This window comes from Carassius auratus, unplaced genomic scaffold (genome assembly GCF_003368295.1).
Source record: "Carassius auratus strain Wakin unplaced genomic scaffold, ASM336829v1 scaf_tig00216741, whole genome shotgun sequence".
NCBI classification, from domain to species: Eukaryota; Metazoa; Chordata; class Actinopteri; order Cypriniformes; family Cyprinidae; genus Carassius; species Carassius auratus.
In genome coordinates, this window is record NW_020528717.1 from 290,551 (window position 1) to 317,647 (window position 27,097).

At 37.9% G+C, this 27,097-nt stretch overlaps 2 protein-coding genes across 4 annotated transcripts in view; one reads left to right on the forward strand and one right to left on the reverse strand.

The window, feature by feature from the left end:
* The window catches only part of LOC113098921 (NACHT, LRR and PYD domains-containing protein 5-like), a 258,050-nt gene that overhangs the window by 84,461 nt on the left and 146,492 nt on the right, over positions 1-27,097 (reverse strand). The window lies entirely within an intron of this gene.
* On the forward strand, positions 6,586-26,510 carry LOC113098925 (GTPase IMAP family member 4-like). Of its 3 annotated transcripts, XM_026263980.1 has the most exons (6): positions 6,586-6,596; positions 7,116-7,157; positions 7,234-7,264; positions 7,770-7,853; positions 24,916-24,981; positions 25,119-26,510. In XM_026263980.1, exons 4-6 carry the CDS (start codon positions 7,790-7,792, stop codon positions 26,480-26,482), a joined length of 1,494 nt encoding a protein of 497 aa, XP_026119765.1. In that variant the 5' UTR covers positions 6,586-6,596; positions 7,116-7,157; positions 7,234-7,264; positions 7,770-7,789; the 3' UTR covers positions 26,483-26,510. The 3 variants fall into 3 exon arrangements, with proteins under 3 accessions (XP_026119765.1, XP_026119763.1, XP_026119764.1); XM_026263978.1 differs by lacking the exon at positions 7,234-7,264; XM_026263979.1 differs by lacking the exon at positions 7,234-7,264 and having other exon boundaries at positions 7,119-7,157.

The window sequence follows — 27,097 nt, forward strand, 5'->3', positions numbered from 1 at the left end:
TCAACAACGGGAGAGGCACTGGAGAATGCAGTGATGAAGCTTCTTGAGCAAAACAACTTCAACATTCAAGATGTCTGTGGACAGGGATATGATGGAGCTGCCAATATGAGTGGACGCTACAATGGGCTGCAGTCCCGGATTCAGAGACAAAATGAGAGAGCATTATATGTGCACTGCCATGCACATTGTTTAAATCTCGTTTTAGTTGAGAGTGCAAAATCCAACAAGCACTTTGTGGATTTCTTCACAGTCGTTGAGAGGCTGTACACATTCATTGCCAGCTCTACAAAGCGCCATGCTGCATTTGTGGATACTCAAAAAGCCATGAATCCAGACCAACGTGTCCTTGAACTACAGAGGCTTTCAGACACCCGGTGGAGCTGCAGGGAAGATGCTTTAAAGACAATTAGGAAGGTCCTCCCTGCTGCCCTACAGTTCTTGAGAGATCTGAGAGAGTGTGACCCCCCCGATCTGGCTGCAGGAGAAGCTAAAATGCTGTTGAGCAGCATAGATTTTGAATTTTTGCTGTGTCTTGAAATAGCAACGCCAGTGTTCATGGAGACATCAGTTGCCTCAAAAGTACTCCAGCAGGATGACCTGGACTTGGCTGCTGCTTACTCTGTGTTAGATGGTGTCTTGAAGCGAGTAGTGGAACTGAGGAGAGACAGCCTATTCTCACAAATATACAACACTGCCACAACAATTGCAGAGGAAAATGACATAAGCATTCCCACAAATATTCCAGGTAGACAAAGAAAAGTCCCTGCAAAGCTGAAATACACTTCCAAATCAGCAAGAGAAGATGATGCAGTCCAGACCTTGGAGGAATATTACAGGGGAAGGACATATTATACCTTTCTGGACAGATTGAGACAGGAGCTTGAGAGAAGATTTTATGGGGAAGGGAAGACTCGGGGCATTGTGATGTCACTGCAGAGACTCACTGACCCAGAGCAGTGGAAGGATATTGGCCAAGGTGTTGATACAGCACATTCACTATGTGAGTTTTATGGACTTCAGGGCGAAGAGACCAACCTTCAAACAGAGCTGAGAGTCTTCCATGCGTCTTACAAGTGTCCCAAGAGGACAGTCAAGTCTATGCTTGAAGTATTCAAGGAAAACAATGCTAACGTCATATTCCCCACACTATTCAAACTAATCAAAATATATGCCACTCTACCCGTGTCCACTGCAACGGTAGAACGTTCCTTTTCAAAGCTGAAGCTGGTCAAATCAAGGCTCAGAAATCAGTGTGGTCAAGAGCGGCTGTCAGACCTCCTCCTGCTGGCCATAGAGAAGGACATAGGAATCGACAAGAAAGAAGTTCTGAAGATTTTTGTTGAAATGGCCCCTAATAGGCGGCTTCTCCTTTGAAGCTTTGTATGTTTAGTATGTAAATTTGGAGAAACCTATCAGTGACTTGATAGGGTATTGTTAGGGATATTGATGTAGGGATTTTCATGACTCAAGTCATGTTTTTCTATGTTAGTATTAGTAGTAGTTAAGGTGATTGAGTGCTGTATTTCAGTGTTTTACTTTGGGTATATATATTTTAATAAAGACCCTGTTATTCTCAGTACTTCATATAGCCCGTGAGTTTTTTTTTTTTGGGGGGGGGGGGGGGGGGGGGGGTGAGTGCCCTTTTTTTAGGTCAGAGCAACTGCCCCTCAAAATTCCTGTGCACGTCCCTGCCATATAGTATGGTTTTTTTTTTCTCGACAAGCATCTGATTCAGTTCATTTCATTTTAATTTGCAATGGTGTGTTCCTGTGAATTACAATGAATTCAAATACGTTTGACCGCGACAATCTCCTAAAAAAAGAGCAATTCACGTAGTGAAGTATGGAATTACTTCGGATTTTTACCTGATGAGACTGGAAAACCTATTGATGACGGAAAACCAATCTGCCGTGAATGCCTAACGAGAATTCAAGCTAAAGGGGGAAACACCAGCAACCTCATCAAGCACCTTCGGACACATCCCACATCTTATGCAGAGTACACAAAGGTTAGTGAATCTTATTTACCTTAAATAATTTGTCTTCATTTTTGACGATGTCCTGTTTAACATTTCAGTAAGATGATGCATATTATTCACGCTATCTAACGTTAACGTTAGAGAGAGGGAATTAAAAGATTTTTAAAATTATCAGCTTAAGCTGTATTTTAAAATAATAACTTTATGTATAGTATGTATATATTTTTGTTGCTCTTTTGTCCAACTTCTGGATGAATGGTTTTCATTTTTTGCAACAATCTTTGCGACGAAGAATGTTGTTATATTCATTAACATGACGACATTTGCAGTCTGTTCTTGTCAGCCCTTTATTCATTTATAATGTTAAATCTGCTTGTTTCATTCCTAAATATATCGGTGTTTTAAACGAGTTGTTAAAGGAGCCATTCACGAAGTTTCGTGTGAGTAATCGCTTGCTTCATTCCTGAAGTGACCAGACGTTTCTTTGAATGGCTCTGTCAATAAATCATTAAGAACGACTGCCACCTACTGGATGTTTTAGTTTCCCATTTAAAGGTAGTCCATAAAATATTTTTTTCAACATTTCATATATTTGTATTTGACTTTTTTTATTTATAACTTCATATATCAAATAACTAATCATTATTTTAGCAGTTTTAATTGCAGTGTCACTTCAAGTGCAGTTTCTGTGCCAATTTTGCTGTTCTAAAATGTATTTTACTCACACTGATTTTATTTGATTAAATAAAAAAATAAAAAAAAAATCACACCAGTTTTTATTTTATTAAATGTACAGTACTAACATACAACAAATGTAAAAACAATTTTCTGTATTCTATTTAAAAAAAAAAAAAAAATATGAAATGGGCTATTGAATATATAATTTATTTTTTAATTTCAAAAATTTTTAAATGTTTATGCACTTTTTTACAAACAAACAGAATCCAAGTATCGTAATTTATTTCATATTGTTTCTTACGTTTTTTTTTTTTTCCAGAATCAGAACCATGCTGCCCTAACTGGTGCCCAAAGCCACACAGGTAACCCTGCCACCAGCAAGTCGCAGCCCACCATCGACAGCCTCTTTGAGAAATCCAAGAAGTATGAAGCAACATCCAAAGAAGCAGCTGTTCTAAACAGAGCTGTGGCCGAATTCATTTGTCTTGACCAAATACCAATATATACAGTGGACAGGTTTGGATTCAAGCAACTAGTCAAGAAGCTCAACAGCAAATATGAACTGCCCAGCAGGAACTTTTTCATGAATAATGAAATACCAAAATTGTACACCGAAACTAGAGGGACAATAAAAGCAGAACTTGTAGGATCTGGATTTTATTTATGTACTACAGACCTCTGGACCAGCAGAACAATGCAGTCCTACATGGCTGTAACCGCTCAGTTCATAACAATGGATTGGCAAATGTCATGGTGCCTGGGCTGTGCAGAACTTAATAGTGACCACACAGCAGAGAGCATAAGCGAGGCCTTCTCTGAGATGTTGGAAGAGCAATGGGGGCTCAATTTACAGGACATGGCAGGAATTACAACTGACAATGCTTCAAATAACATCAAGGCCTTCTCTGATTGTAACTGGACTCCATGCTTTGGGCATAATCTTGACTTGGCAGTTCACAAGGGCCTCAATGTTGATCATGTAGGCAATACCTTGTCTCGGCTTAGAAGAACTGTATCTGCTTTTTCGCGATCCGCCAAGCTGACAAGACAGTTACAGTCAAAGCAGGCTGACCTTGGTGTACCACAACACAAACTGATACATGACGAACCTACCCGTTGGGGGTCCGCATGTGACATGGTGGAACGCTTTTTAGAACAACAGCAAGCTGTTTGTGCTGTGTTAGCTGATAACAGAAACAAGTGGCACCTCATGCCTAAAGACCTGGATGTTACTACAATGGAAGCACTGAAAAATGTGCTTGGACCTCTAAGGGATTTTACTGATGCACTAAGTGGAGAGCAGCATCCCACAATTTCCTCAGTCCTGCCACTGCTCTGGAAAACTGAATCAATTTTGATAGTGTCTGCCTCTGACAGCCAACGAAGTTCTCGTATCAAGGATTGCTTAAGGTCTGATCTGCAAAACAGATACAATCAGAAAGAGATACAGACAACGTTGAACTGTTGTACATTTTTAGATCCGAGATTCAAAGACACCTTTGTATCTAATGTACAAGAGGTGGAAGCACGGTTTCAGTCAAAGTATTTAATGTGATTTGTCTTTATTCAGAGTGAATCTGCCTGTTAGGGGTGAAAACCCACAAATAAATGTTGTGGAAAGTGATCAAAAAGGTATTTTTTTTTCTTTACTTTAAAAAAAAAAAAAAAGATAGTTCTACTTGCCTTTTTCTGTAGCTGTTGAATTTCCAGCTCCAACTTCCTCATCTTCAGTTTTTTTATACTGGATGTCGATATCAATCGCTTCCATTTGTTTGAGGTAGCGTTTATACACTCCTTTTATGTTTTCTGGGTTCTGTAGCAACATAGATTTAAGTTATTTCATTGAATACTCTTGTCACATTGTTTTCATTTCTTAATACTCACTTTGTCACATGTGGTCCCAGACTGAGAGGGCTCTAGAACAGTGTCAGCATCCTGAAAACACATTATGATCATTTTATCACACAAGTACACTTTTTAATATTCAATACATTATCACATGGAACCTGTGACTACCTCAGGCCTCCTTGAACATACAGACACAGTCTCCTCATCCTCCTCAACTGATGGGCCTTCTCCCTGTGACCAGATTAAACTCAGTTAAACTCATTAGCTTACATGACTGATTTGAAAGGTCTCTAACTCACAGGCAACATGATGTCTGGTGGATCCATAAAGCATACAGAATCTTGATAGAATTTTTTTTTTTTTTTACCAAAATGCACCATTGCAGTAGCACAAGTACCTCTACGTGACATTACTGCTATGATGTACTTAGGCTTACAATGCCTAAGGAAGGAGGAAATCAGTTAGTCAGGAAGGAAAAATGATAATAAAACACACACACACACACACACACACACACCTTTTATATACTCACTCCTTATACTACGTGATATGAAAGCAATTAACGTTACTGTTATTCACACACAAACTTTGCAATGTATTGTGACACACATTCAATGTTGATAAAGTATTTTAAATAGCTTACACTGCTACTTACGCATTGAGACGATCAGCAATTTCCTGCCAACCTTTCTCTCTTGCTTTATTTATTGCCGCTGTATTGCCTTTTTTTGGTGATGACATCTTTAAATTATTCATATGTTTCCAATAGTAAACGTTGTTCCGCTGCCGTGAACATCGCTGCTCTATCTTTTCCTTTTGTTGCCATGGTAGCCGACAGTAAATCGATTGACCCATGCGCGACTTTTCAGGACTTTTAAACAATGGTGTGCACGCGCAATTATCTAGACTATTTAAACCTGACTCAAATTAGTCAGATCACATGATCCTCAACTTACTGTTATGGAACCAATTTAAGCGCGGATGTTTAGCTCGGCTCATTCAAGTCAGGTTTTGGACTTTAATACCCGCTTTTCTAAGCGGCTTTTATGGAACAGCCCCCAGGGTAACTCCAGTCTATGGTCAAAGCTTATGGGTCTGTCACGTGAGGAGCGACTCGAAAACCCGAAAGACTCAAGAAATGAACTAATCAATTCTCTTTCCGGCTCCCACTGCACTGACTGAAACAGGTGAACTAGACTAATTCCTGTACAGAAACTATAGAATTTTGCGCACGCGCGTCTGAACGAATCACTCCCCGAGACGACTCGTTCTTCCCGAGTCACATTAAAGATTCGTTTAAAATGACCGAATCGTCCAAGAACAACCATCACTAACTGGCATCAGACGAAACAAAGAGTGAAAGAGTGAAACACACATGCTTGTTATCAGTTTATATATATATATATATATATATATATATATATATATATATATATAAACCGTTTTTTCATTTTAGTTTTGGAAACAGATAAAAAAAAAAAAAAAAAGTAGTTTTTTTTTTTTCATTTTTGGTTTCAATTAGAAAAATGAAAGAACGAATGATACACGATTTCTAATGTTTATTTTTACCCAGATTCTTCAAGCATCAAATATCATCAAGTACAAAACACAATGAAAAAACTTTCTTGAGTGCTTCTGCACATACTGTAGACAAAACAAAGTAAGAATACAGAATAAGAAAACAGCTATTCAACATTAGAACAGCTACTCCACCCTCAGGCGGAGTTTCACAAAGACCAAACCTCTTCCAGAAGCGCGTCGGCAAATAAGCGATTAGAATGTGAAATTTATAAAGATTAATCATAAGACAGAGCTACGACCCAGAAGCTCCACCTAAATGAATGGTCAGGAGCTGCTACTGCATTTATACATTAAAATACATTCTGAATATTCTTATTCTGTTCATCAGAACAATTCAAGAAGAAACCGCATCTTCCGTGTTTCATTTCTGTATTAAAGAAGCTAAATTAATGGATTTTTGAAATGTCAATTAATATAAAATCAATTTTTTTCTCAGTCTCTGCAGGCGGGCCGAAGGTCAGCTCTATAAGTGATTTTCTTTCGATTTGATCAGGTGTAAAAATGGCGTCAGGTAAGAAACAAATTGGATACAAATAAATTTAGCCACGTTTTGATTTATTACGTATATAAGAAATATTAGCAAACATATAGTCGTTTATATAATTTCGTTTATTAAATGATATTTAACTGCGCTCTTATATTTATGTTTAATCCATTGGACACCAGGAAGTAACTAACCTTCAGCATGAGGTTTCTTTTATTGCCCATTTATTAATATTTCATTTTGAGGTTTCTTTTTTTTTATTATTACCCATTTATTAATATTTGTATGTAGGCTATATATCATTATGAGTTGAAGTGTAATTTTGTCACACTGTAGATGTTCTGAAGATAAGGAAAATAATAGTTACCAATCAAATGAGTGTTGATCTCAATGATCTGTGATCATCAGCACACTGTTCTGAACTCAATTATTTGGTAAATACAAACATTGTGAAGTCACAGCTTTCAGTGCATGCAGGCTTTTAGAAATCATTTATAATGGATAAACCGTCTCTTTCTCTGTATGTCTGTGATTTTTCTTCTCTAGCAGCAGCAGACAGACACAGTCCAGAATTGGAACGTCCTACCAGTAAGTAAATGAAATCGCTGGCATGATATTAAGATGTTTAACATTTATGTGTTGTAATCTTCCCCTGGATTCACAGACAAGGCTTAGGTCTAGTCCTAGACTAAAAGGTAAGTCTGAGCAAGTAAGTCTCTATCTATCTATCTATCTATCTATCTATCTATCTATATATATATATATATATATATATATATATATATATATATATATTTTATATTGTTGTTTTTGAGAGAGACCGAACATGATGTTGGTCAGTGGTTAACTGTTTGATAAGGAAGACCACCATATTTTTAGTTAGACCAACTTATGCTGTGTAAGAAAATATTAGACATCATAAGTATAAATAAATTATGTTATATTTTTATTTATTTAAACATTCTCTCATTTTCCAAAAATGACTAAAATCACCATAAAACTTGTCCGTACAGATCTGGGCCTACAGTTATTATTATTATTTTTATTATTATTATATATTTTTTATAACATTAATTTGTGTCTTGTGTTAAATCTGTTATTTCTATAGAGTGTTTAATTCTATAGAAAATTATTTTAATGTTCACTGATGATTATGCAGTGTTTTTTTATTGGATTCTTTTGTGTCTCCGGTCTTTTCAGTGAGTGATCTGAGTAATGTTATGCTGGGAAAGAATCAGGATTCTGATCTTAGTGAGAAGACAAAAACAGGACGTGATGGAGGAGGTTTGTTACTTATTATTTTACATAATAAAACAATGAGTATGATCATGAACTATTTTGTCCTTCCATAGATAATGTGTAGTGCAAGAGAAATTACAGGGAGAAAAATGAGGGTCACTTTGTGACTACATGACGTTTTTGCAAATCTCTTTTGTTTTGGTTTGAAGATAATTTCCGTGATCGATTGTCATTTAATTAATCGTTAACTGCAAAATGTGTCTATTGCGTTGACATATTCACCAGAATGACAGGATATGCAAATTGCACTCAAAAAGCCAGCTCCCTCAGCAGAAATAAAGGGGGTTTTAGTCTAAATAAAGGCTAGTAGCAGGATTGTCAAATAAATAGATGTGATTATCATTTGATAAAATTAACTGTGTGCCCTGTTGTAAGGCTACTTTTGGGGTCATTTTACTTTGTCGGCTGTTTCATATTCTGTTTAGTGCGCCTTTTTAAACGGTCTAGAAGTCGCACTTTTTTCATAGTTTGGCTGGTCCTGCGATTATTTATCAAAATTAAATTGACATGAACCAAGAGAAATGAACTAAGAGAAATGAATCAATAGAAAACATTACCGTCTACAGCCGCGAGAGGGCGCTCTATGCTGCTCAGTAGTCATGTAGTCTACACTGAAAACATAGAGCGCCCTCTCGCAGCTGTAGATGGTAATGTTTTCTCTTGGTTCTTGGGTCTAAATAAATGCGACTTATAGTCCAGTGCGACTTATATATGTTTTTTTCCTCATCATGACGTATTTTTGGACTGATGCCACTTATATTCAGATGTGACTTACAGTCCGAAAAATACAGTAATAGCATTCAAAATATAATGATCCCAAATGTAACTGCAGCTCGTGTGACTGTTTTGTGCAGTCAGATAACTCCTTCCACCACCAGAGCTGGTGGAAGGAAAACTCGTTTGCAGTCAACCAAAAGACTCGTTGCCGTCTACCTCTCATTTGGCTGATAACAGTCCCTGTTAAATCCTGTTGCATCGTGCTACCTTCTCTCCACTGAACATCCTCTGTGTCCTGCTCTGTCATCGGCACACTGTCTAGGACTCTGAAATCTCTGGTTTCTTACGTGAAAAGACAAGACTGATCCAAGTCAAGTTCAGCTCCACTGACTCCCAGGTCTGGGACAGGAACTTCCTGAGGTGGCCAAACTGGGGCCAAACAAAAAAAGTCTTTAGACACCCAGCTGTTCTCCAGGGGTTGCCGAGAATGTTATGGCTTGAGCATGTCATGGTGAACGACTTTTACTTTGGTCCTCGGGTTTCTCTGGATCTGCTACACTAAGTCATCCAGATGTCCCTGGATAAAGTAAGGACCATCATAGTTGGGGAGAAACTTCCTGATTTTGTTTTTCACTTGCTTAGTTTCCTTTACAAGGTACCACACCACATCACAAACTCTTTAGTCAAATCACCTTTATTTATATTGCGCTTTAAACAACATACATTGCGTCAAAGCAACTGAACAACGTTCATTAGGAAAACAGTGTGTCAATAATGCAAAATGATAGTTAAAGGCAGTTCATTGTTGAATTCAGTGATCTCATCTCTGTTCAGTTTAAATAGTGCCTGTGCATTTATTTGCAGTCAAGTCAATGATATCGCTGTAGATGAAGTGACACTTTAGCGTGTCTTGGCTGCGCTCTTGTCGTACTGCTTTTTAGCTTGCTCCACTTATTGGCCTAGTGCATCACTTGCAACTTGATGTACCAACTTCAACCTTTCTCTCATCTGAACCACATATTGTGGGAATGATCAGTGTGTCGTTGGGGTGCTTTCCTGCAACCAGGTCAGTGGGCTCCATTATCTCTGAAGAGCATCATGTCTGGGGTAAATCCAGTCAAACTGTGCTTGGCCACTATTCAAGCCATCACAGCATAGGGGAACCATCAGATCCCATTCCCAGTGGCATCGTTCAGAGGTTGTGGCTAGGATTTTCTGTAGAGTGGTATTAAATTACTCTTTTCCCATCTGACTGAGGTCAGAAGGGGGTTGTATGGGTCTTGTCAATGTCGACCAGCTCACACATTGTTTGGAAGACCTCCAATTCAAAATTGGTACCCTGGTCACTACAGAGGGTAAGTGGTGCCCCATAACAGTAGACCCATTCAGCGACTATAACCTCTGCCAGAGTAACAGCCTGGTCATAGGGCAGGGGGTACACCCACTCGCATGGTACACATGGGTGCTTGAGGCCTCTTTAATGGTTGAGCATTTGCAGCACAACTGGTGCATGTGCAACAACTAAGTGAAACATCTACTCACATTTTGTACCAATAATACAACGAAATGTCCACCCACAAGCCCCTCACACATCTGGTGCATGACATCTTTCCGGAAAACTCACAGCAGGATAACCTGGTGGTAAATCTCAGGGCCCTCATTTATAAGTAACGTCATAACAGAATGCCATCCTTTAGGATGTGCCACTGACTCCAATAGGCTTTCATTGCCGGCCTGTAGAGTGACATATCTTCTCAAGAGGGTTGTTCCATGCTATCCTCATCTACTTCTTGATGGGAGCGATATCAGAATCCGCTGCTTGGGCAGTACGCAGTTCTTCAGTAGTCCACCCAGAAAATGAAGAAGTAAAGCCAGTGATGGCAGCTTGTACTAGCAATCAGTTCTCAGCATTCAAATACAAACACAGATGTCCAAATGTCTATCGTGTAGAATTGCTGCAATGACGCGTCGACGTCATCAATTACGTTGACTACAAAAATACATTGACGTGTGTGAAATGCATCGATGCGTCACACTGTTTATATCTTGTGCAATGTGCAGACTCAAACTGAGCTTGATGACGTAGATGTCAAGTGAGCAACCTGTCTGACAATTGTAAGTCTTTTAATAGCTGTGCCAAGAGAAATCTGAATCACCCACCAAATCTTCCAGAGAAGGCCAGTGTGAACAGGAGCAAATTTTGGTCAAAGTCAAAGTCACCTTTATTTATATAGCGCTTTAAACAAAATACATTGCGTCAAAGCAACTGAACAACATTCATTTGGAAAACAGTCTCTCAATAATGCAAAATGACAGTTAAAGGCAGTTCATCATTGAATTCAGTGATGTCATCTCTGTTCAGTTAAATAGTGTATGTGCATTTATTTGCAATCAAGTCAACGATATCGCTGTAGATGAAGTTACCCCAACTAAGCAAGCCAGAGGCGACAGCGGCAAGGAACCAAAACTCCATCGGTGAAAGAATGGAGAAAAAAAAACCTTGGGAGAAACCAGGCTCAGTTGGGGGGCCAGTTCTCCTCTGACCAGACGAAACCAGTAGTTCAATTCCAGGCTGCAGCAAAGTCAGATTGTGCAGAAGAATAATCTGTTTCCTGTGGTCTTATCCTGGTGCTCCTCTGAGACAAGGTCTTTACAGGGGATCTGTATCTGGGGCTCTAGTTGTCCTGGTCTCCGCTGTCTTTCAGGGATGTAGAGGTCCTTTCTAGGTGCTGATCCACCATCTGGTCTGGATACGTACTGGATCCGGGTGACTGTAGTGACCCTCTGATCTGGACACAGACTGGATCTGGTGCCCACGGTGATCTCGGAACAAGAGAGAAACAGACAAATATTAGCGTAGATGCCATTCTTTTAATGATGTAGTAAGTACATAGGGTGTTATGTGATGTGTTTCCGGTTCCGGATTACCTAATTAATGCAGCCTAAAAATCCTTTAACGGATTTGGATATTAAAAGCATATTAGTATGTTATGTGTATGCCAGGTTAAAGAGATGGGTCTTTAATCTAGATTTAAACTGCAAGAGTGTGTCTGCCTCCCGAACAATGTTAAGTAGGTTATTCCAGAGTTTAGGCGCCAAATAGGAAAAGGATTTGCCGCCCGCAGTTGATTTTGATATTCTAGGTATTATCAAATTGCCCTAGTTTTGAGAACGTAGCGGACGTAGAGGAGTATAATGTAAAAGGAGCTCATTCAAATACTGAGGTGCTAAACCATTTAGGGCTTTATAAGTAATAAGCAGTATTTTTAAATCTATACGATGTTTGATAGGGAGCCAGTGCAGCGATGACAGGACCGGGCTAATATGGTCATACTTCCTGGTTCTAGTAAGAACTCTTGCTGCTGCATTTTGGACTAGCTGTAGTTTGTTTACTAAGCGTGCAGAACAACCACCCAATAAAGCATTACAATAATCTAACCTTGAGGTCATAAATGCATGGATTAACATTTCTGCATTTGACATTGAGAGCATAGGCCGTAATTAAGATATATTTTTTAGATGGAAAAATGCAGTTTTACAAATGCTAGAAACGTGACTTTCTAAGGAAAGATTGCGATCAAATAGCACACCTAGGTTCCTAACTGATGACGAAGAATTTACAGAGCAACCATCAAGTCTTAGACAGTGTTCTAGGTTATTACAAGCAGAGTTTTTAGGTCCTATAATGAACACCTCTGTTTTTTCTGAATTTAGCAGTAAGAAATTACTCGTCATCCAGTTTTTTTTATATCGACTATGCATTCCATTAGTTTTTCAAATTGGTGTGTTTCACCAGGCCGCGAAGAAATATAGAGCTGAGTATCATCAGCATAACAGTGAAAGCTAACACCATGTTTCCTGATGATATCTCCCAAGGGTAACATATAAAGCGTGAAGAGTAGCGGCCCTAGTACTGAGCCTTTAGGTACTCCATACTGCACTTGTGATCGATATGATACATCTTCATTCACTGCTACGAACTGATGGCGGTCATATAAGTAAGATTTAAACCATGCTAATGCACTTCCACTGATGCCAACAAAGTGTGCAAGTCTATGCAAAAGAATGTTGTGGTCAATTGTGTCAAACGCAGCACTAAGATCCAATAAAACTAATAGAGAGATACACCCACAATCAGATGATAAGAGCAGATCATTTATAACTCCAAGGAGAGCAGTCTCAGTACTATGATACGGTCTAAATCCTGACTGGAAATCCTTACATATACCATTTTTCTCTAAGAAGGAATATAATTGTGAGGATACCACCTTTTCTAGTATCTTGGACAGAAAAGGGAGATTCGAGATTGGTCTATAATTAACTAGTTCTTTGGGCTCAAGTTGTGTTTTTTTGATGAGAGGCTTAATAACAGCCAGTTTGAAGGTTTTGGGGACATATCCACGGGGGAAGTCGTGGCCTAATGGTTAGAGAGTTGGACTCCCAATCGAAAGGTTGTGAGTTCGAGTCCCGGGCCGGCAGGAATTGTGGGTGTGGGAGTGCATGTACAGTTCTCTCTCCACCTTCAATACCACGACTTAGGTGCCCTTGAGCAAGGCATCGAACCCCAACTGCTCCCCGGGCGCTGCAGCATAAATGGCTGCCCACTGCTCCGGGTGTGTGTTCACAGTGTGTGTGTGTTCACTGCTCTGTGTGTGTGCACTTCGGATGGGTTAAATGCAGAGCACAAATTCTGAGTATGGGTCACCATTTTTTTTTTTATTGTCCTAATGACAATGATGAATTAATAATAGTCAGAAGAGGATCTATGACTTCTGGAAGCACCTCTTTTAGGAGCTTAGATGGTTTAGGGTCTAACATACATGTTGTTGGTTTAGATGATTTAACAAGTTTATACAATTCTTCCTCTCCTATAGTAGAGAATGAGTGGAACTGTTTCTCAGGGGGTCTATAGTGCACTGTCTGATGTGATACTGTAGCTGACGGCTGAATGTTTGCAATTTTATCTCTAATAGTATCGATTTTAGAAGTAAAGTAGTTCATAAAGTCATTACTGCTGTGGTGTTGGGAAATGTCAACACTTGTTGAGGCTTTATTTTTTCGTTAATTTAGCCACTGTATTGTATAAATATCTGGGGTTATGTTTGTTTTCTTCTAAAAGAGAAGAAAAGTAATCAGATCTAGCAGTTTTTAATGCTTTTCTGTAGGATATGTTACTTTCCCGCCAAGCAATACGAAATACCTCTAGTTTTGTTTTCCTCCAGCTGTGCTCCATTTTTCAGGCTGCTCTCTTTAGGGTGCGAGTGTGCTCATTATACCATGGTGTCAGACTGTTTTCCTTAACCTTCCTTAAGTTTAAAGGAGCAACTGTATTTAAAGTGCTAGAAAAGAGTCCATAGTTTCTGTTACATAATCAAGTTGTTCTGAGGTTTTGGATATGCTAAGGAATTTGGATACATCAGGAAGCTAACTTAAAAAGCAGTCTTTTGTGGTAGAAGTGATGGTTCTTCCATACTTGTAACAAGAAGTAGAATTTACTATTTTGGCTATATGAAGTTTGCACAGAACTAAATAATGATCTGATATATCATCACTTGGCTGAATAATTTCAACACTATCAACATCAATTCCATGTGACAGTATTAAATCTAGAGTATGATCTGAAACGTATTGTCTAACACCAATAGAGTTCAGAATGTCTATAAATGCTGATCCCAATGCATCTTTTTCATTATCGACATGGATGTTAAAATCACCAACTATTAAAACTTTATCTGCAGCCAGAACTAACTCGGATGTAAAATCACCAAACTCTTTAATAAAGTCTGTATGGTGGCCTGGTGGGCTGTATACAGTAGCCAGTACAAACATAACAGGGGATTTATCATTAACATTTGTTTCTCTGGATAATGTTATATGTAGCACCATTACTTCAAACAAGTTAGACTTGAAGCCTGCCCTCTGAGAAATCCTGAAAACGTTGTTATAAATTGAAGCAACTCCTCCCCCTTTGCCTTTTAGACGTGGCTCGTGTTTATAACAGTAATCTTGGGGGGTGGACTCATTTAAAATAATGAAATCATCAGGTTTTAGCCAGGTTTCTGTCAAACAGAGTACATCTATATTTTGATCAGTGATCATATTATTTACAAAAAGTGTTTTCGTAGAAAGGGATCTGATATTCAATAAGCCAAGCTTTATCATTTGTTTATCCATATTGCATTTGTTTTTTATTTGTTGAACCTCCATTAAATTGTTAACCTTAACTTGGTTTGGACATTTTTTGTGTTGTCTAGTTCGGGGAACAGACACAGTCTCTATAGTGTGATATCTAGGTGAAAGAGTCTCTATGTGCTGAGAATTAACTGACCTCTGTGACGGGAGGCAGCTAGCAGATGGTCGGTTTAGCCAATCTGTCTGCTTCCTGACCTGCGCCCCAGTTAGTCAAGTATAAACTCTAAGACTATTGGCCATATTTCTAGAGAGAAGAGTGGTGCCACCCCAGGAGGGATGAAGACCATCTCTTTTAAACAGGTCAGGTCTACCCCAAAAGCTCGTCCAATTGTCTATGAAACCTAAGTATTCTGATTAATTATCTCCCTTGACTTTATGCCTCCGTGTCCCCCCAATTGCCTCATAGACAGTAAAAGATTGCCTGCGAGCTTCTCCTCCTTTCCGTATGGTAATTTCTCTACTGTGCGACAGAGAGTCTGGTTATGACGCAATCGTTAGCCTATTTTTTTTTTTACAAAAACTGCTTCTACGGGACCATAACGTAAGATACAAGGTAATGGAGCCTTTTATACATTTTCCTGTTTCTTTAGAAATAATTAATGGACAAATGGAGTCTTTAAACGCCTCAGATGTAAAGTTATTCGCTGTCAAAGTGACACCAAAATGAATGGAAGTATATTGGATTGCTAACAGCAGGTGGGGGTCCACTAGCCAATGGCGGCGCCCAGGGGTGCTTCAAAAAATATGAAACCCTGCCCCGCTGGGTTTAACTGGTTACCGTGTTATCTGGTGACCAACTTCCTGGTTCAGGTCTCCGCTGCAGATGTGATGGAATGACAGCAGCAGATTTGGCGATTCTAAAAGCACAAACTGATGTGATATTATTAAGTGTCTAATAAACGCAGACTTGCTCATTGCATGATTCTGATATTCTTGTAAGGATTACAAGTTATTGGTATGATCACCCGTAGTGGCTGAAGTAAGTAGGATAAACAAAAAAATAAATAAATAAAGTAAGTCTGTGTTGGCACGGGTTTCGAACAAGCGTTAAAAGACGGCACCGCGAGGCGACAGTCACGAACCACCGATCTACATCGAATCAGCTCCAGATCTCTGGATTCAAGACAGGACCCTCGGCGGCACATCGTGCAGCTGCTGAATCAAGGAAATGTGACCGTGTTAACTTGTGACCTGTGTTTACCTATTATGAAAATAAACCATAGCAGAACGATCACTACATTTTATGTTTTGTGATGCTAAAGAACATTTCATGATGTCTCAGACAACTGTTAATTTGTGGCTACTGTGGTTTAATTATAAACGCTATCATTAAGTCATATTTACCATATTAAAATAATTTTCTTTGCCTCTTTATTTTTGTATACTGTAAAAACTTCAACCACATTGAAGTATTTTTTTTTTTTGAAAAAAAAAAATCAATAAAGGTTGAAATATTATATTACAAGTTGTACTTTTAATAAAATAATTGTTAGAGTAGTCGACTAATTGAAAAAATAATAGTTAGATTAGTCGACAGAAAAAAATAATCATTAGTTGCAGCTCTATCGTGTAGCATATTTCACGTAAGTACAGTTATGGATTAAGACATTAAGTGAATGTGAACAGGTGGGTGAAAACTGAATGTGTGTCAGTATTACATGCATGCCTCTCATCTTAAAGGGTCAGCATTATTAATTAAGTACCTTTCCATTTCTTTATAATGGTAACCAACAAAAGATGTTAAATATTTTAAGTAAACCTACTGTATCTGAAAATTTTGTTTAATTTGTATCTCTTTCATATTTGTCTTGTTTTATTCTGCTTCTTTTTCAAAAATTATAAATTATATATATTAAATATATTATAGCCTATATGAATATCTATAGTTTTTATAAGTTGCTCCCTTGTCACTACTGTTAAAGGTATAGTTCGCTCCAAAAATGAAAATTTATTCAAGTCATAATTTATTCAAGTTGTTCCAAATTCAACCCTTGATTCTAATTTATCATAGGCTTAATTGATTTAGTCTAAAGACAGAAGAATTAATGACTAATTTAGTTTGAAGACAAAAATAATAGCTACCAAAATATATGTTGGTAACTGCAGCTTGACAAAGTATTGACTAAAACTAGACTAAAACTATATAAGACTCAAATGACTAAAATGTGACTAAGACTTTTAAGCATTTTCGTGTCAAGATAAAGACTAAGACTAAATCAAAAAATTACTGTCAAAATTAACACTGTTTGGCTTCAGGCTCCGACTCCCATTTGCTAGTACTCGCCTCTCTCCTTGCTGCAGTTGAAACAGCACATCCCCGATTCCGAAGTTGCTGGCATCTGTATCCAGAATAAGAACATTTCTGTCCAAGGATAGCCAAGGAAGGGGGTTGTAGCAGGCGCGCAGATGGCACTAGGGACGGGGGGGACATGCCCCCCCCCCCCCCCCCAGATTCATAGGAACCAGATCCGTCCCCCTCAGTGTCTCAATGAAAGGCTCTATTGGTAAACAGAGGATTAATCTGAGTTTCTGCTATGTACAGTAATCTAGTAGAAGCGACCCGACCCGCCGCTCCTTAAATGTGTACTAAACGATTTTTGAAAACCCACTTTTGACCGCAGTGTCTGACCGAGTCCCAAAACACACTTGTAGCCAATCAGCGGTAAGGGGGCGTGTCTTGTCCTGATAGCGAGAAGAGAGAGCGCTCAATTTGAGTGCACAGGACGCATATTACATTACATTTAGTCATTTAGCAGATGCTTTTATTCAAAATTAGCATATTAGCAGATCGACTACAGATTGAGAGAGATGGCAGATAAAAAAGAGGGTTTACAATCAGGCAAGAGGCAGGACCCACGTAAATATCGGGGCAGCTTTCCAGCGGTGGAGAGAAACTCAAGGATTGGGAAGGGCTCGAATCGGACGCTGAGGTTTATTTGTTTCTTTTTGATAGGTGAGTAACGTTGACTTTGCGTTGTTTCGCACAACTTTTTGTTTGAATATGCTTGTGTGTCATCTTCGCTTGTTTCCGCAATCGTCATTGCCATGGTTGCATACGTACGTGTGGGGTCCGGTGAAGATTTCAAAATAGGGGCGAGGCATGGTGGCCAAGAGAGCTCAACGCGCTGCAACTTCACAAAACGCGTTCAAATAGAAAAAGCACCAGCAAATTAAGAAAACATCTTCATCAGTTTGACAGCACACGTGCTGCAAATACTCACAACACAAACAAATACAGAAACGCTCTGCAAATACTCAACACAAACAAGATTACCCCAACAAAAAGAAAATTTAAACAAGGTTTTTTATTTTTGAGTATTGATTACCATTTGTATAACCATAGTTGTACAAATACCATGGTTAAACTATGGTTAGAGTAGTAAATCCATGGTTATTTTGTTAATGATTACAGTAACAATTTTTTTGTTTGCTTTTTTTATATAATAAATTTATTTAATTAATTCATTTCAATAGTAAACCCATAGGCTATGTTTAGTTTTTGTAAGGTAAGTTGTAAAAGTAAGTTAGCCAGCTTACATAACCTTTCACAGTTACAGTAATCGTGTATTTAGTCAGCTTATTTTCCTGTTTGTGAATGGGTGTGTTTGTTTTGGTGCTAAAGAATGGGGTCAGGGCAGATGCAGGCTGAAGCACAATAATAATCTAACCATTACTTTGTACCCACCTTCTCACTACACGCTGTTCTGTTGGACGATGGTGCTGCCACTGACGTTTATGTTCTCTGTGTGTGTGTGTGTGTGTGTGTGTGCTATGACTCCTGACCCCGGGTTCCTACGAGGAGCTGGTAGCTGCCTCAATTGTGCCTGTAGCGGTAACCATAGTGATATTATACAGGTGCATCTAAAAAAATTTGAATGTCATGGAAAAGTTATTTATTTTTGTAATTTAATTAAAAAAGCTAACTTTCTTATATTCTAGATTCATTGCACACAGAATGAAATATTTCAAGAGTTTTTTTTTTTTTTTTTTTTTTTCTTAGCTGACTTCCAGCTAAGAAAAGATAAAAGTAGGAAACTTTGAAAGAAAAATTTAAATTGAAATCCAAAGTAGGTTTAATTATGCATTCAATACTCAAATACAACCTGGGATTCAGTGTGGCGTGGCATGAAGGCAATCAGCCTGTGGCACTGCTGAGGTGTTACTAAAGCCCAGGTTGATTTGATAGTGGCCTTCAGCTCCCCTCTATTGTTTGTCAGATGTTACTTATCTTCCTCTTCACAATACCCCATAGATCCTCTCTGAGGTTCAGGTCAGGTGAGCTGGCTGGCCAATCAAGCACAATAGCATCATGGTCAGCAAACCACTTGGAAGTGGTTGTGTCACTGTGGGCAGATGCTAACGTCCTGCTGGAAGAGGAAATCAGCATCTCCATAAAGCTTGTCAGCAGATGGAAGATGGAAGTGCTCCTAAAACCTCCTGGTAGATGGCTGCATTGATTTTGGACTTGATAAAACACAATGGAGCAACACCAGCAGACGTCATGGCACCCAAATCATCTCTGACTTCAGAAACTTCACACTGGACTTTGAATTCTGTGCCTCTCCAGTCTTGCTCCAGACTCTAGACCTTGATTTCCAAATGAAAAAGTGGACTGTGGACCACTCAGCAACAGTCCAGTTCTTTTTCTCCTTAGCCCAGTTGAAATGCTTCTGACATTATTCTCTGGTTCAGGAGTGGCTTGGTTCTAGGATTGTGACAGCTGTAGCTCTTTTCCTGAAGGCGTCTAAGTATGGTGACTCTTGATATGCTGACTCCAGCTTCAGTCCACTCCTTGTGAAACTCTCCCAAGTTCTTGAATCGGGTTTTCCTGATAATTTTCCCAAGGCTGTGGTCATCCCTGTTACTTGTGCACCTTTTCCTACCACACTTTTTTCCTTTCAGTCAACTTTCTATGAATATATTTTGATACAGCACTCTGTGAACAGCCAGCCCTTTCAGCAATGACCTTCTGTGGCTTACCCTCCTTGTGGAGGATGTTGATGATCGTCTTCTGGACAACTGTCAAGTCAGTAGTCTTTCCCTTAATTGTGGTTGCATGTTCTAAACTAGCCCAGGAGGTACCATGTATTTATACTCAAAATTAATCAAGTGAATCAAGCTCAAAATAGAATATTAAAATTTTTGAGATACTGATTTTTTTTTCTTAAGCTGTAAGTCGTAACCATCAGAATTAAAACAAAAAAATATTGAAATATTTCAGTTTGTGTACAATGAATCTAGAATATAAGAAAGTTTGCTTTTTTGAATTAAGTTGCAAAAAATAAAGACCTTTTCTATTATATTATTTTTTTTTTTTAAATGCAATTATACTGTCGTCTATGACTGTGCTGGTGATTTTTCTGGACAGAAAAAATTTGACTGCTGGACAGCTTGGTCCCCCCCAGTTAAAAAATCCTATCTGTGCCCCTGGGTTGTAGTGAACAGCCCCTTTTAACTTATCAAAGGCCTGTTGGCTCTTAGGGGTCCAGTAAAATCGGGCATGTATTCTTAGCAGGTTGTGAAGGGGCTTTGCAACTGCGGCGAAGTCTTTGACAAACCATCTTTAGTAGGATGCGAGACCCACAAACTGCCAGGGTTCGCTGACGCTCGTGGGCTGTGGCCACTCTCTAATTTTCTACATTTTCTCAGGATCAGTAGCTATAGTCAGTAGATACAGGTAGAGATATATATACATATATAAAACATTACAATATAACATTTATGTAATCTATATAGCCTATCAGTGAACAGTTTTTGAACAGTAAGATTTTTAATGTATTTAAAGAAGTCTCTTCTGCTCACCAAGCCTGCATTTATTTGATCCAAAGTACAGCAAAAGCAGTAATAATGTGAATATTTTTTTCAGCATTATTTGATGAATAGAAGGATCCAAAGATCAGCATTTATGTGAAATAAAAAGCCTTAGCAACATTATACAGTATATCATTCAAAAGCTTAGTGTCAGTATAATTTTTTGGAAAATAAATTATAGAAATGAATACTTTTATTTAGCAAGGATTCTTTAAATGTATCAAAGTGATGATAAAGACATAATTTTACAAAATATTTCTATTTCAGATAAATACTGTTCTTCTCCCTCCAGCTTCGAGTATGAATGAAACACGCACTGCAGGAGTGTAAGCGGATTTAAATTTAGCAGTTGATGACGTGACACACTGAAAGTTCTAATCACACCGGTGTGATCGTACGCTTCAGGGACCAGCCAAGACTGATCACACCGGTGTGATTGTACGCGTCAAAGGGTTAACATTGTAGAATTTATATACTTCTGTGTTGACCTGATCATTAATTGCAATATTCTTCATATACAAAACTTAATTTTAATGAAAAATAATAAAGACTATTAATAATCTTTGATTGCACAGAAAAGTATTATAATACTAAAGGCACCAATAAGAGCAGCAGAGAGCACTTATGTGCATCCTGTGCGCAGAATGATGAGCTTGAAACAACATGGAGTCACAGTGTGCAGGCTGTGCAGCCCTCCGAGTCCACATAGAACAGTTAGTTCAACACACAAGCTGCTCGTCTCGATTTCATCTTCAGTTCTCTATTCACAGCAGTTCAGTCAGTATACTGTATGAGTACATGAATTTCACTGGGATATTGGTTCATTTAGACTTAGAGGGAGTGTTTGCCATGTTAAAGTAAATTACTTATAGTAATTTGTGGATTAATGCTTACTGGAGATGAGAACCAGTTCAAATGATTCAGTCTGATCTGGTGAACTGGTTCAACCACTTCACTAAAAAGAACCGGTTAAAGCAAACGATTCTTTCGCGAACCGGACATCACTAGTACAAAGGGAAGATATATTGATACGTAGTGTATTAAATCTGTGCGTAAGTTTAATAAGCCTTTTCTTTGAAAAGTTTTAAGCCTCAGATATGTTCGCTCTTAAAGAGAGTTTCATCGTTTTGACTGTAGTAACAGAACGCGACACACAGTTTGTTTGCTGAATGGAGGATGACAGACAGCCGCAGCTGAAAGAAGAGTTTATGTAAACTTGAATTTAATTACTTCAATATTAATCTGTACCTCACATGAAACTATGGAACAGCTTCAGAACACTTGAAATATGTCCACGAAAATGTTTTGATGCTTTATAATGTTTTTGTGCTTTTCGTGGGGCGCAACATTAACGAAGAATAGTATACGCACAATATCGGATTTGGATCGGTCTTGGTCTCCGCAGAAAATGCCAGGATCGGAGCTGATACCGATCCTGAGTATTGGATAGATTCATACCTAGACTCAAGCCTCCAGGTTTTCAACCAAAATATCTTAAATTGTGTTCCGAAGATGAACTGAGCTTTTACAGGTTTGGAACGACATGGGGGTAAGTGATTTATGACAAAAATATACTTTTTGGGCTGGAGTATCACTTTAAAGCAGCAACTCCTTTTTCCTCTCTCCCACAACTCAAGGGATGGACTGATGTATCAGCCACTGATATTTATCAGACGATTTTTCCTCAATTTACAACCATCGGCATATTGGGTATATAAGGAAAAAGGCCGATATAACAAACCAATGGTTTACTAATTAACTGCGTAATGGCACAAAGCTGTATAATGTCTGTTGCATAATCCTAGCACTGCTGTCTGCACTTACATGCTAATCAAATAACAAAAGATTGCACACTATTCTTAATCAAATAACTTTTCTAGCTTTCATAAATGTACCAGAGCTCATCTGAGTGATGACCAAAACTTTACTGATGTTTTATTGTTTATTGCGTCCTTTTTTACTACAAAAAATCACCATAAGAGCTAAACAAAACACAGCACGAAAAGTGCACATTAAAAAAGTGCACTCTCGGTTGCATTATCATCAACATACACCGAATTACACAAAACACTTATTAAAAGTAACAGTAAACAAATATATACAGAGTTCATGTTTTTTCAGGGGGTGCTTATTTAACTGACAAAGTTTAAATCCGAAGATAAGTCATTATCCATATAATGTAAGCTCCATAGATTAGAAAATCCATCAAATAAAGAGTCCCGCATTAGTACATATTAGTACATATTAGTACATATTCAAACTTACAAAAAATATTAAAATGTATACTAAAACAAATTAGAATATTAATCATAATAAAGTCTGTTAAAATAAAGGATTAATTTGAATTTAATTTAATTTATAAAGTGAATTATTTTACATTTGTTTACTATATTTCTGTACCTGAAAACTGTTAAATCTACCTAAAAAGCACTGTTTATTTAATATCTTTGTTCTGTGGTATTTATGTAGGCCTGCTGAATGTTAAATGGATCCAATCCATGTTCATCAGAAATTATTTAATGATGCAGCAATAAAACTGCTAGTATAATTTAATGCAGGTGTTTTTGAAGCATTTTTTAGTTTCACTATCACTTACGAGATTCACGATTCGCATGTACTCTGTTTAAACTATGGCAGTACTTAACACACATTTTACAATATTGTATGTTTGTCAGTGGTACTGAGGATCTGCAAATCATTCCCCATCGTTCTCAGTCATCTCTCATTACACAGTGTCTACACTGGTCGCGAAAACTGTCATGTGGTGCCGAGCTGCATCAGCCAAAGTCTGGCTAATTTTGTGTCAGCACATCATAAACAGAATGCGGCAGCAGTTTACTGTCAGGGATTTGTGGTGTCATGCCACACCGCATCCAGTGTAGACAGCATCACTGATTATACTGAGTTCTATTGACTGATCTATAAATAATGAATCTCTATTATAGATCAGTGGTTCTATAGTATTTTGTCACGCCACACCGCTCGCATCCAGTGTAGACACAGTGTAAGGAATTGTTAGTTGTTTTTTGCCTTATAAGGATTCACACTTCGGGCACACCTCCCCCAATAACCCCCGCAGATGTCATCATCCATTGCAATGTTTCACTGTAGAAATTGTCCGATGCCAAATTTGAACACATCGCCCAACCCTAGTTTAGAGTTTAACCACATATCGTGCCAATATATATCATGCATCCCTAGTTTTCACATCTCTCCCTGTGGTAAACATGGGGGAAAAGGAAAGATTTTGTGGCCATGAATTAAAAATTCATTCCTATGACTTATTTCATTCCCTCATGGGTTTTCTGCGAAACAAATTAATGAAACATGGACAGCAGCCACAAATTAATAAATTGAACGTAGAAACAAATTACATTTTCAGTTATAGCCTATATATAGCCTAGACCTGTCCTGCTCATGTCCTGCAGCCGAGTCAGTGTGCAGAGCCCAATATGAAACAATTATATCTGCGGAAAATGTAATTAAACATGACTTAGTTACTACATTTCAATACAAAATAAGTGTATGTTGTCAGTTTTAATGTACTCTCAAAGTCTGAATCACATTAAAAGCGTAATTTGTACGTTAGTAAATTATTCTTGGCAAAGAACCAGTCCCGTCACTCACAGCCACTAGCATGTGTCTTGCTCAATGTACATAGCTTTAATCTATTGCATCTATTATTGACAATGAATCGATCTTCGATTAATCATTGAAATCCCTTATTGACATAAAGACAAGGTTATGCAGCTGAATACAGTCTTCAGACACAGTTTGAGTAATACTGTCACTGTTGTTAGACTCAATGTTCAACCAAAAATTATAATTCTGCTTTTATTGCCACATCATGTCATTAAAAAACTTGGGTGTGATTTCTTTTCTCTGTGGAAAACATCCGGAGATATATCTCAGATACCAAATCTTTAATTGTGCCTTTTTAAATCATGACACATGAGAGAACTTTTTTGTTTGCATATAGCTAGAAGCCCAGCACCCTCAACAACATGGAAAGAGCAGAAGAGCAATGAGGAACTGAGCATGAACTAATTGGATCTTGCATGTTATCATGACTGGTCAGGTTTAAATATATGCGGAAAAAACAAATGAGATTTGAGAGCTTGAGCATGAGGCAAGATTGTTTTTATTTTATTTTTTAGTATCTTTACCAATGAAGACAAAATAGAATTAGAGAAGATCCAGATAATATTTAGCTAATTAATAATGTGCTACACTATGATCAACATGATTGTTCAAAACAAACAAGTGTCTGTGTTGATGGAGAAATTAGAGCTTATTTAGTCAAATAGTAGTGTTTGTTTCTCCACAGAGACATCGATGGAGACACAGATGGAGAAACTGAGAAACTCATTAGAGATGTGGTTTCAGTCACAAGGTAATGACCATAAAATCTGTATAAATTAAACACACTTTTCATGATTGCTGAAGTCTACACAACAGTAAAATGATATGCAGAGAAATAACATGATTAACACATTATGTTTCAGTATAAATTATTTATCTTATCTTTAGATTCAAGAGAAAGCGAAGATGATCTGAGGATAGTGCTGCTGGGAAAAACTGGAGCTGGGAAGAGTTCAACTGGAAACACCATCTTAGGAAGAGAAGCATTTATTTCAGACATTTGTCAAACTTCTTTTACTGAAGTGTGTCAGAAAGAGACATATGTAATCAACGGCAGACACATTACTGTGATCGACACTCCAGGACTGTTTAATACTGAACTCAGTAATGAAGAAATCCATAGAGAAATGAGTAACTGTATATCCATGATCCTGCCTGGACCACACGTGTTTCTCTTACTGATCCCAGTGGGACAATACACTCAAGAAGAAGCAACATCAGTGAAGATCATTCAAGAGATGTTTGGTGAAAACTCTTTAAAGTACATCATAGTGCTCTTCACCAGAGGAGATGATCTGCATAACAAAACTATTGAACAGTATCTGGGAGAACCTGGATCTGCCCTTAAAAACCTGATCGATGAGTGTGGAAACAGATTCCATGTGTTCAATAATAAAGAGACTAGAGACCGAACACAGGTGACTGATCTACTACAGAAGATAGACAACATGGTGAAAGAGAACGGAGGGAGTTACTACTCATGTAAGATGTTCAGAGAAATGGAGAGAGAAAAACAGAAGAAAATACTGATGGAGAGAGTCAGAGAAAGAGAAGAAGAGATGAAGATGATCATGGAGAAAGAAAGACAAGAAAGAGAGAAACAAGACAGAAAGATACAAGAGATGGAGAGAGAACGAGAGGAATGGGAGAAACAGAGACAACAGGAAAGACAAAGAAGTGAAGAAGAGGAAGAGAAATGGAGAAATATAATTAAGAGAACATGCGATGAATTTGATGAGAAACTTGAACGAGAGAGAGAGAGAAGTCAGAGAGAGAAAGAAGATCTTAGGTTCAAACATGAAAAAGAGAAAGAGAGAATGGAGATAAATATGGAGAAAGAAAGAAAGAATTATGAGAAAGACAAAAAGAGAAGAGAAGAAGAGTTTAGAGAGAAAGAAGAACAATATAAAAGAGAGATTAAAGACATAGTGGAACAAGACAAAAAGATACAAGAGGAGATGAAGAGAGAACGAGAGGAATGGGAGAAACAGAGACAACAGGAAAGACAAAGAATAGAAGAGGCATTTAGAGAGAGAGAAGAACAATATAAAAGAGAGATTAAAGAAAGAGAGGAACAAGAGAGAAAGATACGTGAGGAGATGAAGAGACAACAAGAGGAATGGGAGAAACAGAAACAACAGGAACGACAAAGAAGAGAAGAAGAGGAGAAAGAAAGAGGTAGATTCTTTGAACTTTATACAGAAACTCCTGAGGCTCAGCACACAAACTGTGTCAAAACAGGAACCAACTAATTTTGAAATTATTTAGCAAAATAATAAATATTTGGGTGTAAACAATGCTTACAGCAATTATTGCACTATAGTTTTTTCAGGAGTTTGTGAGGTTGTGTGTGTATATATATGTATATATATATATATATATATATATATATATGTGTGTGTGTGTGTATATAATATATAATGTGTATATATATATATATATATATATATATATATATATATATATATATATATATATATATATATATATATATATATATATACACAGCAATAGTCCAGCCTGAACAGAACAAGAGCTTGAACAAGGAGTTGTGCAGCATGTTCCGAAAGAAAGGGCCTGATCTTCCTGATGTTGAATAAAGCAAATCTGCAGGATCGGACAGTTTTAGCAATGTGGTCTGAGAACTAACTTATAACTAAGGTTTCTGTCTGTTTTTTAAGGAGTTATGGTTGATGTGTCTAACTGGATGGTGAAATTGTGATGTGATGGGTTTTAAGGAACCACACGCAGTTCTGTCTTGGGAAGGTTAAGTTGAAAGTGTTGGTCCTTCATCCAGAAAGGAATGTCTGTGAGAAAAACTGAGATGCGAATAGCTACCTTCGGATCATCAGGATGGAATGAGGGGC

Coding starts and splice junctions, on each gene's coding strand:
- LOC113098925 (XM_026263978.1), top strand. Junction 7,158..7,769: donor AGAATTGGAACGTCCTACCA/GTAAGTAAATGA, acceptor CGGTCTTTTCAG/TGAGTGATCTGAGTAATGTT. Junction 24,982..25,118: donor GATGTGGTTTCAGTCACAAG/GTAATGACCATA, acceptor TCTTATCTTTAG/ATTCAAGAGAAAGCGAAGAT.